At 47.5% G+C, this 12132-nt stretch overlaps 1 protein-coding gene across 2 annotated transcripts in view; it reads left to right on the plus strand.

The window, feature by feature from the left end:
* The window catches only part of LOC143961249 (A.superbus venom factor 1-like), a 251857-nt gene that overhangs the window by 121274 nt on the left and 118451 nt on the right, over positions 1-12132 (plus strand). For both annotated transcript variants that reach the window (XM_077470484.1, XM_077470485.1), the window contains exon 25: positions 2498-2657. In XM_077470484.1, the coding sequence (XP_077326610.1) occupies positions 2498-2657 (160 nt within the window). The remainder of the gene's footprint in view (positions 1-2497; positions 2658-12132) is intronic.

Genomic DNA, 12132 nt, shown 5'->3' on the forward strand with positions numbered 1-12132 from the left:
CAGCCAGCCAAACAATTCTGATCACACTTCAGGCCCATTAATAAGTCTATGGGTATGCTTTTTTGGATGCTTTAATGAAAACTTGAACTCAGATAGGTAGTGGGTAATTGTAGGACACTCCGGTAACTTTTAGTAGCAATTTAAGGACACTAAACTTTCTCCTTTAGAACTGTATGCCAAGTCCTTGCACGTGTAAATGATGGACCTGGGGAGATTATTGAGCTGAGCTCTTCAAGACGCCAGACACAATGTCCTCTTTAAACATGCTGACTCTAGCATTGGTGCTGGGAGAACGGTTCCCCCCCAAGTAAAAGTTCGGCTGAACATGACCGGTTTGCCCGTTTGGTGAACACCCAAATTTGTGGGGTGCTCAGCGGGATGTTCACCCACCGAGCGCCCTACAATGCATTGCGTGCTGCACAGTGCATTCTAAGCCCTGATTGGGCAAAGCTTTGCCCAATCAGGGCACAGTGAATAGGTGGTTGTTAAGGAGCGAGGCCAGGATACTGTCCTCCATGTCCTTAAAAACAGATGAATCACCAGCTGTAAATGGGCTTCCCCGCTGATAGCTGAATAAAAAAAAAACATTTCCGGCAATAGAAAAAAGTGAAAAAAATCCATCCATACCAGGCCCTTTGGGTCCCCCCAAGACCCATACCAGACCCTTATCCAAGCATGCAACCTGGCAGACCAGAAAAGTCAGGGCGAGTGAGTGCCCCCCTGAACTATACCAGGCCAAATGCCCTCAACATGGGGTATGCTTTCTGATGGGGGGCTCTACCCCTCACCCTAAAGCACCTTGTTGGCAGCAGGCTTTTTGGAATCTGGAAATCTGTACCCCATACTCATTCACCAAAAATGTGTCAATAAGAAAAAAAGCACAATTTTTGACAATTCCCTTATTGAATAAAATTTAATATAGAAAAGAAATGTCCCCGGATGTAGATCCATCATCAATCACAATGCTCGCCGCACCGCCGGACCTCAAAAATAAAACCAAATGCTCTGCATCAGGAAGGCTAACCGCTGAATGCCTGCTCCGCTGGGTGACAGTTCTTATATAGGTAAGGGGCAGGACCACCTGGTGACGTCACCTGGTGGCACTGGCCTTTGTGATTTTACAGATCAAACATTCCAGATTCTGATAAGCCCCCTACCTGCAGGCCTATAGATCCCCAAAACCACCACCATGTTGAGGGCATGTGGTCTGGTATGATTCAGGAGGGGAGGCTCGCTCGTCACCCCCCTTTCCCCACGCCGTTTTGTAAAAATATTTTGGCGTGGAGCTCCGATTAAAATCCTTACCAGATTTGAAGGGCTTGGTAGGCGGACCCCACGCCTGTTTTTTTTTATTTTCATTATTTTTTTTATTGCCAGAAATGGCTTGCAACAGCGTGTCAATTTAAATGTCATTTTTTTTCTTCCTGTCTATCAGCCCCTGACAGAACAGGGATCTGTCTCTTTACATTGACAGATCCCCGTTCTGTCTCTCTAAGGAGCGATCGCGGGTGGCCCCCTAGTCTTAAACCAGCCGACGTGCAATGGCGGTGATTCACCCAGGAGAGCCAACCTGCCACAGTACAACTGCGGCGGCTGGTCTATAAGTCGTTAAAAACTTTTTGCATTGATACATGTCCCCTAGGGCAGTACCCGGGTCCCCATACCCTTTCTATAGCCAATGACTTGCATATAAACCTTCAAAATGTGGACCTTTGATTTTTTCATGTTCCGATCCAAAAGATTTTAATAGAATTTGTGGCACTGGGCCAGACTTTTTCCCTTTTCGGTAGTTCTGGTGTGAATCAAACAGGGGGGCCCATCTATATCTAGCATAGGAGGGATGGTAGCAGCACACAGTCTTCAGGATCTCTCACACCAGTCTGTACTCACTAATGCCCTTGGATAATTGGTTGCCTCCTTTCAATATCTTCAAGACACTTTCACCCCCTGATACCAGACTAGATCCTCAGATGACACCCACTTAGTCAACTTCAGCAAACTCCCAGTAAAGTAAGCCTCCAGCAGAATTGGAAAATGGGAAACAGGACAGGAAAAAAGACACCCTCTGATTTCCGTCTCAGAATATTTGTATACCCTCCCAGCCACCACCTGGGCACCCTTTCCCAGGTATTGGCCAGAGCTGCATAAATATTCCACGGGTGATTAGACTCTCCCTGCTCTCTATCTTCTTGGGCAATTAGGGGGAAGCAGTTAATCCTGCATCCACTGAAACACAGAACAAGCCAGAACAATCGAACACATCTACACCAATTACTGTGAGCCAGAACTAAATTTACTAAATTTACCTAACTTAGCGTGTATCTAGGACAGTGCTACATATCTATCTATCTATCTATCTATCTATCTATCTATCTATCTATCTATCTATCTATCTATCTATCTATCTATCTATCTATCTCTCCATTTATCATCTATTTATCCATCTTATTCACACCTTTTCTGGTTATCAGAACTGATTGTTACATATTTCTCACAGGCTTACTGCTTATTTTATCAAGATATTTTCATTGGCCTATAACCTTGTAGAAGTTGACAAACATGTAACCTGTAATTCTGTTAAATGGCTGCTGCTACATGGACAGAAACCTAATGGATTGTTTCAAGAATCCACTCCAGTCTCCAATCAGGAAATGATGGTAGGAACTGAAATCACCTCATTCAACATGACATATAGAGTAACATTGGATAGAACATTGAATGGATGGACGAACAGACAGATGGATGGATTGATTAATGGACGGAGATATGAATGGATGGGTGGACAGATCATTAGATAGGGGGGTCAATGGATGGAAGGAAGGATAGAAAGATCAGTGGGTAATGAGCGAATTAATGGATGGAAGGATGGCTGGATAATGGGCGGATGGATGAAAGGAAGGATGGAATTCCGGAATAGTCACTATACATACTGTATCTCTTTGTTTTTCCTCATTTGTTGCTCTCTGTGATACTTATCTCCATCATCTTTCATGCACTTCCTGTCTACCTTTGCCCCAGTGTCAACCATACCACATTGCTCTGGTAATGACAATTGTGGGCCATGCCTGTACAATGCATGTCAACAAGGTTGATACTAGTTCCCAACAGGGGTTAACAAAACTGACAAAGTAGAAGCACAATTTGAAGCCAGTAGTCACCCTATAGCAGGAAGTTACGAAAAATTACCTTCATAGCAGGATTGCCAGGTATTATTTAAATGAAAGCTGTAGGCTTAAAAATATTGAAAACATTTTTGGGAGTTGTATTAACATGTTAAAGCTTTTATGAGATTAAGGCCGGGTTCACACTGCTGCGGGGGGAGATCCGGATGTGATTCGCACCGCACTGCAGTGCAAATCACATCCGATCTCCGCAGCGATGCGAGTTCAGCCATACTGATAGTATGGCTGAATTCGCATCGCTCCCGCAGCAAACTCGCACGGGACCCTTTTTTTGGTCCGCAGCAGAATCGGATCGCATGGGTGTTCACACCATGCGATCCGATTCCTGTGCGAGTCTGCAGATCGCACTGCGATATGCGGACGGATCTGGGGGTGTCATTAACATTTCATTGACACTCCCAGCCGTTCGCATAGGGCAGTGTGAACTGCCGGCGGGAGTCATGCGATGCGGGAAAACGCCGCGGTTTCGCGGCGTTCCCGCATCGCTGTGGTGTGAACCCAGCCTTAAAGTGTATGTAAACCCTCACCTTGTAGAACCACCCTTTCAGTTTAAAATAGAAATGAAAGGCAAAACATTTATGTGTGTATATATGTGTATATATATATATATATATATATATATATATATATATATATATATGGTATACAGTATCACACAAAAGTGAGTACACCCCCACATTTTTGTAAATATTTTACTATATCTTTTCATGTGACAACACTGAAGACATTACACTTTTCTACAATGTAAAATAATGAATGTACAGCTTGTATAACAGTGTAAATTTGCTGTCCTCTCAAAATAACTCAACACACAGCCAATAATGTCTAAACCGCTGGCAACAAAAGTGAGTACACACCTAAGTGAAAATGTCCAAATTAGTCCCAAATTGTCAATATTTTGTGTGGCCACCATTATTTTCCAGCACTGCCTTAACCCTCTTGGGCATGGAGTTCACCAGAGCTTCACAGGTTGCCACTGGAGTCCTCTTCCATTCCTCCATGATGACATCACAAAGCTGGTGGATTTTAGAGACCTTGCGGTCCTCCACCTCCCGTTTGTGGATGCCCCACAGGTGTTCAATAGGGTTTAGGTCTGGAGACCTGCTTGGCCATCACCTTTACCCTCAGCTTCTTTAGCAAGGCAGTGGCTGTCTTGGAGGTGTGTTTGGGGTCATTATCTTGTTGGAATACTGCCCTGCGGCCCAGTCTCTGAAGGGAGGGGATCATGCTCTGCTTTATTATGTCACAGGACATGTTGGCATTCATGGTTCCCTCAATGAACTGTAGCTCCCCAGTGCCGGCAGCACTCATGCAGCCCAAGACCATGACACTCCCACCACCATGCTTGACTGTAGGCAAGACACACTTGTCTTTGTACTCCTTACCTGGTTGCCGCCACACATGCTTAACACCATCTTAACCAAATAAGTGTATCTTGGTCCACAGGACATGGTTCCAGTAATCCATGTCCTTAGTCTGCTTGTCTTCAGCAAACTGTTTGCGAGCTTTCTTGTGCATCATCTTTAGAAGAGGCTTCCTTCTGGGATAACAGCCATGCAGACCAATTTGATTCAGTGTGCGGCGTATGGTCTGAGCACTAACAGGCTGACCCCTCACCCCTTCAACCTCTGCAGCAATACTGGCAGCACTCATATGTCTATTTCCCAAAGTCAACCTCTGGATATGGCACTGAGCACGTGCGCTCAACTTCTTTGGTTGACCATGGTAAGGCCTATTCTGAGTGGAACCTGTCCTGTTAAACCGCTGTATGATCTTGGTCACCATGCTGAAGCTCAGTTTCAGGGTCTTGGCAATCTTCTTATAGCCTAGGCCATCTTTATATAGAGCAACAATTATTTTTTCAGATCTTTAGAGAGTTCTTTGACATGAGGTGCCATGTTGAACATCCAGTGACCAGTATGAGAGAGTGAGAACACCAAATTACTCCCCATTCACACCTGAGACCTTGTAACACTAACAAGTCACATGACACCGGGAGGCAAAATGGCTAATTGGGCCCAATTTGGACATTTTTACTTAGGGGTGTACTCACTTTTGTTGCCAGCGGTTTAGACAAATAAGGGCTGCGTGTTGAGTTATTTTGAGGGGACAGCAAATTTACACTGTTATACAAGCTGTACACTCACTACTTTACATTGTAGCAAAGTGTCATTTCTTCAATATTGTCACATGAAAAGTTATAATAAAATATTTACAAACATGTGAGGCTGTTCGCCCAACTTTGTTCGTCAAACAGTTTCGGCAAACAGTCCGCTCAAAATTAGCATGGACGGACATGGCCACACACGGCACTTTTTGAGCGGACTGTTTCAGCGAACTGTTTGCCAAACAGTTCGCTCAACTTTTGAAATGAACGGACTCGCCCACGTAAGGCGGAGGCAAATCCGCCCATTTCGTGTACAGGTAGGCGGGGCCCGCGAAGGAGACGTCGCGGGCTCCGCCGCCTGGAATGGACTTAAAGGGGAACCCCAACGCCGAAAAAAATCGGCGTGGGGTCCCCCCAAAGTCCACAACAGACCCTTGTCCGAGCACGCTACCCGGCCGGCCAGGAAAGGGGGGCGAGCGAGCACGCCCCCCTCCTGAGCCGTACCAGGCCGCGTGCCCTCAACATGGGGGGGTGCCACCCCAAAGCACCTTGTCCCCATGTTGATGAGGACAAGGGCCTCTTCCCGACATGGTATATGTCACATGGGTTGGTCACATGGGTTGATGTCACATGGGGACTATGACATCGTAAGGGGGCGGGGTCACCATGTGACCAACCCATGTGACATATACCATGTGACACCGCCCCATTGTCACTATATAAGTGACCGCACAGCGCGGCTCTGGCATTCCGGCCGGAGAGAGCGACGTGTCAACATCTCCTGGAGAAGAAGAAGAAGAACAAGAAGAAGAAGAATGGAAGGCGGCGACGGCGTCAGCGACAGAAGACCGGGCCACCGCCTGTAAAAGAGCTACAAGAAGGCGCGGTGGCCTGGCAGAAGAACCGAAGGCGGCGACAGAAGAACGGAAGGCAGCGGCGACAGAAGACCGGGCCACCGCCTGCAAAAGAGCTACAAGAAGGCGCGGTGGCCCGGCAGAAGAACCGAAGAGGGGGACAAGACCCCCGAAGTCGGGAGAAGAGGCCGGCGGCGGGGAGGAAGAAAGCCGGACTCCTCCGCTAGCAAAAGAGCTACACGAAGATAGCGGAGGAGTCCGGCGAGAAGACCCCCGAAGACGGAAGACCCCCGGAGCTGTGCAATAAAATATTTTTTCCCTGTGTTGTGTTTTTTTTTGTACTTTATTTCACAGGTGAATGGGTAGGGGTACATTGTACCCCATACTCATTCACATAGGGTGGGGGCCGGTATCCGGGGGCCCCCTTCTTAAAGGGGGCTCCCGGATTCCGATAAGCCCCCCGCCCGCAGACCCCGACAACCAACGGCCAGGGTTGTCGGGAAGAGGCCCTTGTCCTCATCAACATGGGGACAAGGTGCTTTGGGGTGGGGGGGCCGCGCGGCCCCCCCTTCCCCAAGGCACCCCCCATGTTGAGGGCACGCGGCCTGGTACGGCTCAGGAGGGGGGGCGCGCTCGCTCGCCCCCCTTTCCTGGCCGGCCGGGTAGCGTGCTCGGACAAGGGTCTGTTGTGGACTTTGGGGGAACCCCCACGCCGATTTTTTTCGGCGTTGGGGTTCCCCTTTAAGCCCATTCCAGGCGGCGGAGCGAACAGTCCGCCCGTGTGTAGGCTACTTTCGAAATGAGCAAACTGTTCCCGCTCGGAGGAAAGTCTGCTCATTTCGAGCGCGTGTGAAGGTAGGCGGGGCCCGCGACGGAGACGTCGCGGGCCCCGCCTACCTTCACACGCGCTCGAAATGAGCAGACTTTCCTCCGAGCGGGAACAGTTTGCTCATTTCGAAAGTAGCCTACACACGGGCGGACTGTTCGCTCAAACACAGTTTCAGCGGACAGTTTTTCGGAATTTCCGAAAGACTTTGTCCGTCAAACTGTCCGCTGAAAATGTCCGCTGAAAGCCCACACACGAGCGGACTGTCCGCCCAAACACTGTTCAGCGGACAAGGTTGGGCGAACAGTCCGCCCGTGTGTACGCGGCCTGAGGGGTGTACTCACTTTCGTGAGATACTGTATATATATATATATATATATATATATATATATATATATATGAAAAACATTACAAATACCTTTTTTCCTCTTTATTCAAATATAGTAGCTGCTGACTTTGAATATATTGAACAGGTAAAAAGGCGCAATGTGCAGATACCTCAAAACGTAGTACCCAATAGTCCAAGGGCAAGGATAGAAAGATGTACAGTATATATGTACACATATGAATACTTGTATATGTATATGTCAATCGGTCAGTCAGCGCAGCCACCAAGAAAACCAAAAACGGGTTCCAATAAGCTAGAATATAAACAAGGTAAAGGGTGCCTCTGAGTATGTATCATAAAACAATTTATTTAAACAACAATATGCACTCACATGAAAGTAAGAGGAGTTGCATTCAGGTCCATAACTGAGGAGATGGTGTGGGACTGCAGGTCACAGCAGATCCTGTATAGCTGGCACTACATCAATTCCAGGCAGGAAAGGGTGGAAATGGCTGAGCACAGCGCAGTGCAGTCTCCTTCAGTGTCCCCAGCTAAAATGCCTATCACAGTCGGTGGAGTGATAAGAGTCCATCAGATAAAGATAGGGGTTCCAGTGTGGGGAGGGAGGACGTCAGTACGGATGGCTGAGCCGCATAGCGTTCGTTCCGCCTCTATGGTGTGGAGAGAGACACAGCCATGTATCCAGATTGAAAACTAGGCTTGGGGAGAAAACACAGGGCGGCGCCCAGCCGTGATGTCATTCACATGCAACGCGTTTCAGATATAGTTGGCTATAGGTGGAAGAAATAGCCGTATTCCTTTCTCAAGCTCTCAAGATGTTCTGTTTGATGGGAGCTTGTTGCCGGAAATTCCAACCGTGTATAGGCTCCATCGGACATTTTCTGTTGGAATTTCCGACAAACAAAATTTGAGATCTGGATCTCAAATTTTCTGACAACAAAATTGTGTGTACACAATTCTGACGCACAAAATTCCATGCATGCTCGGAATCAAGCAGAAGATTGTCTATTGAACTTCATATTGAACTTCATTTTTCTCGGCTCGTCGTACGTGCTGTACATTACCGCGTTCTTGACGTTTGAAATTTCCGACTAGATTTGTGTGACCGTGTGTATGCAAGACAAGTTTGAGCCAACATCCGTCGTAAAAAATCCATGGATTTTGTTGTCGGAATGTACGATCGTGTGTACAGGGCATAACTGTGAATTTCTTTTTTGTTTGGGAAAGCGCATACATATTGCAACCTGTTCAATACATCCATTGAAATAGCAGGTCTGGATGAAATTTTAAGGGCTTTCAAATGAAATCATTTGACTTTATGATGGCAAGAAAGAATGTCCTTAGGAGCAATTTTCTAGGAACATTGCAAGCCTATGCAAAAAAAGGGAAAACCCAGCAGAAAACAAAACTGAACCCAAATCCTTTGCTCAAATCCAAAAGTGAGCAGAGTAGGAAGACCAAACAAAGTCATTTTGATCTAATATACAATTTTAGCGACTCACTGGGTTGATTTACTAAAGGTCTTTGCAAAGCATACTCAATGACATGCAATGAAAAAAAAAAAACGTGGGGGCGTGGCTACCGCGCGCTGGTGGATGGCCGCATAGAAGGAGAGCTCCGCTCCAGCGACGGGAATCCTTCCGCTTTAGAGGCCCCCTGAGCCGGCAAAAACGACGGATAATCACTCAGGTGAGTCTCCCTACCCTCCGGAGATGCCGCCGAAACGGAAGGGACCCACACAGCCTAAGAAACAGCTGGACTTCTTTCCGCCGGCGGCCCGCGAATCGAGCCAAGATGGCACCGGCGGCGGCCTGCATTCCTCCCCTGGATCCTCTTCAGCCTCCACCAGGAGCCCAGCACCCAGCATCGGTCAGGGGAGAAGGTCGCCGGGGACATCAACGCCTCTGAGCAGCAGTCCTGTGAAGTCTAGGCCGAGACTATCGGATGCAGCTCTTCAGGTTAGTGCTGAACACAGCTCCTCTGCTGACACCAGGGAACTCGCTGAGTGCATTTCTGCTTTTCCTGCCACTAACCAGCCTGTCTCTGAATCAACCCTTAAGGACATGCTTGTCTCCCTGCGTGCTTCTTTACACACGGATTTTATGCAGTGTATCAGCAACTTTAAAGCTGAAGTGGGTGAGCTTGCTGGGAGAGTGGATCATGTTGAACAAAAAATGGGTGACTTTGCCGCAGCCCACAATACATTAGTGGATACTCATAATGATCAATCCGAGGACATTGCGTGGCTCAAGTCCAAAATGGCGGACCTGGAGGACAGATCCAGACGCAACAACGTTAAAATGCGGGGTATATCTGAGACTGTCTTACCTACCCAGCTTGCCCAACATGTCCAAGACCTTATGAAAACCCTGCTGCCCTCTTTATCTGATCAAGAACTGATCATCGATCGCATTCATCGTCTCCCTAAGCCTGCGCACTTACTGGACAACATCCCGCGGGATGTTCTAATGCGGGTTCACTTCTTCCATGTAAAAGAGCAACTGCTGTCAGCGTTCCGGAGGGAGATCCAGCTTCCAGACAGATTCTCTCACATACAGATGTATACAGACCTCTCTCAATTCACCATGCAGAGACGTAAAAAACACTCCTGCCTGTCACTAAAGCTCTTCGGAACCACGGAATCCCATATCGGTGGGGATATCCCCTGAAACTGTTGATCACCCACGAGGGTAAGTCCTCTGTGGTTACTACCCTCCAAGAAGGGCTGGATCTGCTACATATCTTAGATATTCTCCCCGAGGAACATACCACACATCTGGCTTCATCCCCACCTACAAAATTGGATGCCCAGGAGGACTGGCAGACAGTGCAGCGGAGGAGAAAGAAGAAAAGTAAAAAAAGAGTTCCCTGAAGCGGACTGCTGCTACACTCCTACCGACTGATGTTCCTAGTCGCTGGATGCACTTCGGTGCTCACCCTTGATACACCCCACATCAATGGGCATTCGTAGTGCCTTCAGACCTCCTCGGAGGTCATTTTTTTTATTATTTCCTGTTTTGAACTTTCGTTTCTGGATTTTTTTGTTTTTGCTATAGCTGTGTTACAGCACTGTTCTGGTTTGTCTGTGCCCGAACTGCTCAACTTCATTTTGGTCTTTCCTTCTCCTGCACCTCGGAGGACTCAGACCCTCAGGTGATGCTGGTACTTACCTTAATAGGAATCCCATCCTGTCTGTTCTGCATCTGACTGCCATATCTAATGTCGCTCAATTTTGTCTCCTTTAACGTTCACGGCCTAAACCATCCGGTCAAACGGAATTCTGTGTGGAGGGAGGCCTTAAATCTAGGGGCGGATGTGCTATGTATTCAGGAGACTCACTTCTTAAATTCGGCTGCTCCTAGGTTCCAGCATAAGAGCTTCCCTCACATTTTTCAGGCCTCCGCCTCAGAAAAGAAGAGGGGGTAGCTATTGCCATAAAAGACACAGTGGCCTTTTCCTTATCTGAGGTACTGATGGACCCTGAGGGGAGGTATCTAATTCTGCTTGCTGAATTGAACAATAAGGCATATACTATTGTGAATCTTTATGCTCCTAATGTGCATCAGTTACGGTTTCTGAATAGGCTTTTTCGCAAGATTAATCAGTGTCGCAGGGGGTCGTTGGTTGTCTGTGGCGATTATAATATGACGGTCGACTACACACTGGATACTACATCCAGATCCAACCGACCCTTGCCGAGACTCCAACACCTCTTAGCTGCTGAAGATCTCTATGACGCCTGGAGATGCCAACATGCGAGCAAGAAGGACTATACGTTCCACTCCGCTAGACACAACACCTACTCCAGGATCGATTTGATTCTGGTAGATAGGCTGGTATTGCAGGCAGTGTCCTCCTCCACCATCCACGCACCCGTATCTATTGAAGTGGTGGAAGGGCACGCTCCACGTTCGGCCTATGTTTGGAGAGCAAATTCACAGCTGTTCCAGAACTCCTCGCATGTTGCTGCTATCTCCAGGCACCTGTCTGAATTCTTTCAGTTCAATGCCCGTTCAGTACGCAGTCCTACTACACTTTGGTGTGCCCATAAGGCCTTCATAAGGGGTATCATGCTTCAAATTTGTTCAAGAGAAAAGAGAATTAGGAATCAGCAATTGGACTCGATCCTGGCGGACATTCGGGCCTTAGAATCCTCTAATAAGCTTAAACCGGATCCCAACATGGCCCATAAGCTCACTCAGCTCCTGGTTGACCTCCGACGCTTATTGCTTGCTAAGTACGATAAACTTGTATATTTCCTCAAGCTGTCACACTATTCCTCCAGCAATCGTGCTGGCAAATATTTAGCCAACAGAGTGAGGGCAGCTAGGATCAAGACCAAGATCCCTTTTATCTACCACCCCGTGACTAAAGATAAGAAACTAAACCCACAGGAAATAGCGGATGCCTTTGCCGACTATTATTCTTCCTTATACAACTTAAAATTAGATGCAGACACCCCTCAGCCTACGGATGATAGCATACAATCCTTTTTAGCTAGTGTTAATCTCCCCTCCCTTACTAAAGATCAATTAGAACTTCTTAACCAGCCTATCTCGCCGGAAGAAAAAGGGAAATGCATTAAATCTCTCCCCCTGGGTAAATCTCCAGGACCGGATGGCCTAACTAATGATTTCTACCGCACATTTTCTGACCTACTTGCCCCAAGGCTCTCGGGGGTATATGCGGAGGCATTTGCCTCGGCCTCTTTCCCCCCTGAGATGCTTGGGGCTTATGTGGTCACAATTCCCAAGCCAGGTAAAGACCCGACTACCCCTTCCAATTTTAGACCAATATCCCTACTAAATACAGAC

The sequence above is a fragment of the Lithobates pipiens genome, unplaced genomic scaffold (assembly GCF_037356315.1).
Source record: "Lithobates pipiens isolate NorthernLeopardFrog02 unplaced genomic scaffold, aLitPip1_a1.2 Scaffold_8, whole genome shotgun sequence".
Lineage (NCBI taxonomy): Eukaryota > Metazoa > Chordata > Amphibia > Anura > Ranidae > Lithobates > Lithobates pipiens.